At 49.7% G+C, this 2778-nt stretch overlaps 1 protein-coding gene across 1 annotated transcript; it reads left to right on the plus strand.

The window, feature by feature from the left end:
* The first annotated feature begins 607 nt into the window (after positions 1-607).
* On the plus strand, positions 608-2384 carry H257_18418 (hypothetical protein). Its single transcript, XM_009847464.1, has 2 exons — positions 608-1224; positions 1281-2384. The coding sequence occupies exons 1-2, from the start codon at positions 712-714 to the stop codon at positions 2286-2288; spliced, it is 1521 nt and encodes a 506-aa protein (XP_009845766.1). The 5' UTR covers positions 608-711; the 3' UTR covers positions 2289-2384.
* The last annotated feature ends 394 nt before the right edge of the window (positions 2385-2778 follow it).

The raw sequence follows: 2778 nt of genomic DNA on the forward strand, positions 1-2778 counted from the left end.
TTTATGGTGCACGGTTTAAGCTTAAAATATGTAAGCTGTTTTTGCTTATTTTTTAGTGATTTCATTTTTCTAGTGATTCGATTGGCTACTCCAAAAATCAAGCAATTCCATTGGCCAATTTGAGTGCACCTTAAACTGTCCCGTGCACCATAAACTGGCCATCTACGTTAGCGGTATTTTACATGATATTTGGCCTTAGGGAGACCGGTGAGATATATCTTGATTTTTGTATATGACTCTAATCCGTATATAATATCCGGAGGGGGTTGGGACCTTTAACCGCAGGGGTAAAACGTATGAATCGGTATTTAGCGTATTTGGTTTTTGGGTTTAACTGCATTAAATGTAGGTTAAATAGTAAAACCGCCATTCTTCGATTTGGCCAGTTCGAAGTTTTTCGATTACGTGCACCATACCAGTATTAATAGTTGCGAAATTTGAATTATATTAAAACTATTACCTTATCCAGTGCAGGAGAGCCAATCACACGGAAGATGACTTGGGTATGGCAAGGTGTCATTGACACCTTAATGGGAATTAAATTATACAGCCGAAGACACTCTTTACGTGTTTACTGTCGGGATGAGCCAATGAAACATCAGTATCGTGGCCTCTGATTGGTGTATTGGCAGTATATAGTTGTACTTTCCTCCTTTTGTAAGTTTTTATTGACTTTGGACCAGTTGAGAGAATCTCACGCATGAATGTTGCATGATTTCACAGGTTCTCTCAAGATCGCGACCACATAAAATGACCGCCGCAGTCCGTTACGTCAAGTCGTTCATCCATGGGAAGCATGTTCGCGGCCGTGGGGTCGCACGGACGCTCTTGGACTCAAGCACGAGCACTCCAGCGACAGAGTTCCACGACGTGGATGAAGGACAGGTGTCGGATGCAGTGGAGAGCGCGGCGTCGGCGCAACCAGCGTGGGCGGCGCTGTCCCCTGCCGCTCGGGGCACGATTCTTCGTCGGGCTGCGGCCATCTTGAACGAAGAAACAAACGACATTCAGGTCCTCGAGAGCATCGACACGGGTCGCGTCATTTCGGAAATGGAAGGCGACGTCCTGAGTGCCACCGACTGCTTGGAGTACTTTGGCGGATTGGCGCCAACATTGGGTGGGCAGATGCTCGACTTCGACGCACCCAACTGGGCGTACACGCGTCGCGAACCGCTCGGGGTCACCGCCGGCATCGGCGCATGGAACTACCCGCTTCAATCCGCTGTATGTCGAACGACTACTTCTTTTTTGTCCTTTCTCATTATGTTTCGATTCGTTAGATATGGAAGAGCGCGCCGGCGCTCGCGTTTGGCAACGCGATGGTGTTCAAACCGTCCGAGGAGACTCCGTTGACCGCGCTCCGACTCGCGCAAGTCTACGCCAAGGCCGGCCTGCCGCCAGGACTGTTCAACGTCGTGCTGGGCGGTGGGAGCGTCGGCGCGTCACTCGTGGAACACGCGGCGGTCCGGAAGGTATCGTTCACGGGCTCCGTATCGACGGGAAAGAAGGTGTATGCATCGTGCGCATCGCAACTCAAGCCTGCGACGATGGAACTGGGCGGCAAGTCGGCGCTGATCGTATTCGAAGACACGGACGTGGACGACGCTGTCGCAGGCGCGATGCTCGCCAACTGGTACTCGAACGGCCAAGTGTGTTCGAACGGCACGCGTGTGTTTGTGCATGCGTCGTTGCACGATGCGTTCGTGAGCAAGTTGGTGGCGCGGACCCAGCAACTCCGCGTGGGACCTCCTTTAAACCCGTCCAGCCAAGTCGGCCCCATGGTACATGCCTCGCATTTGGCCAAAGTACGCGAGTACATTCGTATTGGTGTCGTTGAGGACAAGGCCACGTTAGTATATGGCGGCACGTTTCCTAGTACTACTAGTAGTAGGATCGACCCCCGCGGTAGTTATATATTGCCAGCCATCTTCACCGACTGCCGCGACGACATGCGCATCGTGCAAGAAGAAATCTTTGGCATGGTGCTGTGTGTGCTGCCGTTTGAGTCGGAGGCCGAAGTGGTCGCCCGAGCGAACGCCACGTCATTTGGGTTGTCAGCGGGAGTGTTTACAAACGATTTAAAACGTGCGCATCGAGTGATTCAACAGCTGGATGTGGGCACGGCGTGGATCAACACGTACAACTTGGCGCCGGTGGAACTCCCGTGGGGAGGCTCCAAACAGTCGGGTATGGGGCGGGAGAATGGCGTGGCCGCCGCGCAGTCGTGGACCCAGCTCAAAAGCGTCTATGTGGCCATGGAAGACAAGCTTGCCAACCCCTTTGATTGATATATCACGGGCATACGAACTTGGACTGTAAAGACTACGTAGTAATACTATTCCATGCTATTATATAATAATTACTAGTAGTATAATACTGCAAACATCTTGGATATTTGTCAGTCCAAAATATAATGACATTTTATTATATTACAACTACTATTGTCGATTTGATACAAATTTGGGGAGGGGGTGCAATCGAATCGCGCCGACCAAACCGATCCGCAATCGATCTGATTGGTTGAATTTCATTTAGAAGGTTTTGATTGGCTAATAATTATTTGAGCTCTTCTGAAGTAGCCAATCAAATCGATTTAAATTCCAACGAGAAACCACGAAATTTCACTCGAAAGTACAATACACGTATTAATCCTTTTCCAAACAAGGCCTTCGCAAATGGACATTGTCCGAACTGATCATATGTGTCCTTTTACCCCAAATTTGGCTGACTTTTGTGCTGATTCTTTGCCAAATCCAATGATCGATTCTTTGTACTGGC

This window comes from Aphanomyces astaci (genome assembly GCF_000520075.1).
Source record: "Aphanomyces astaci strain APO3 unplaced genomic scaffold supercont1.163, whole genome shotgun sequence".
In the NCBI taxonomy this organism is placed as follows: Eukaryota; Oomycota; class Saprolegniomycetes; order Saprolegniales; family Verrucalvaceae; genus Aphanomyces; species Aphanomyces astaci.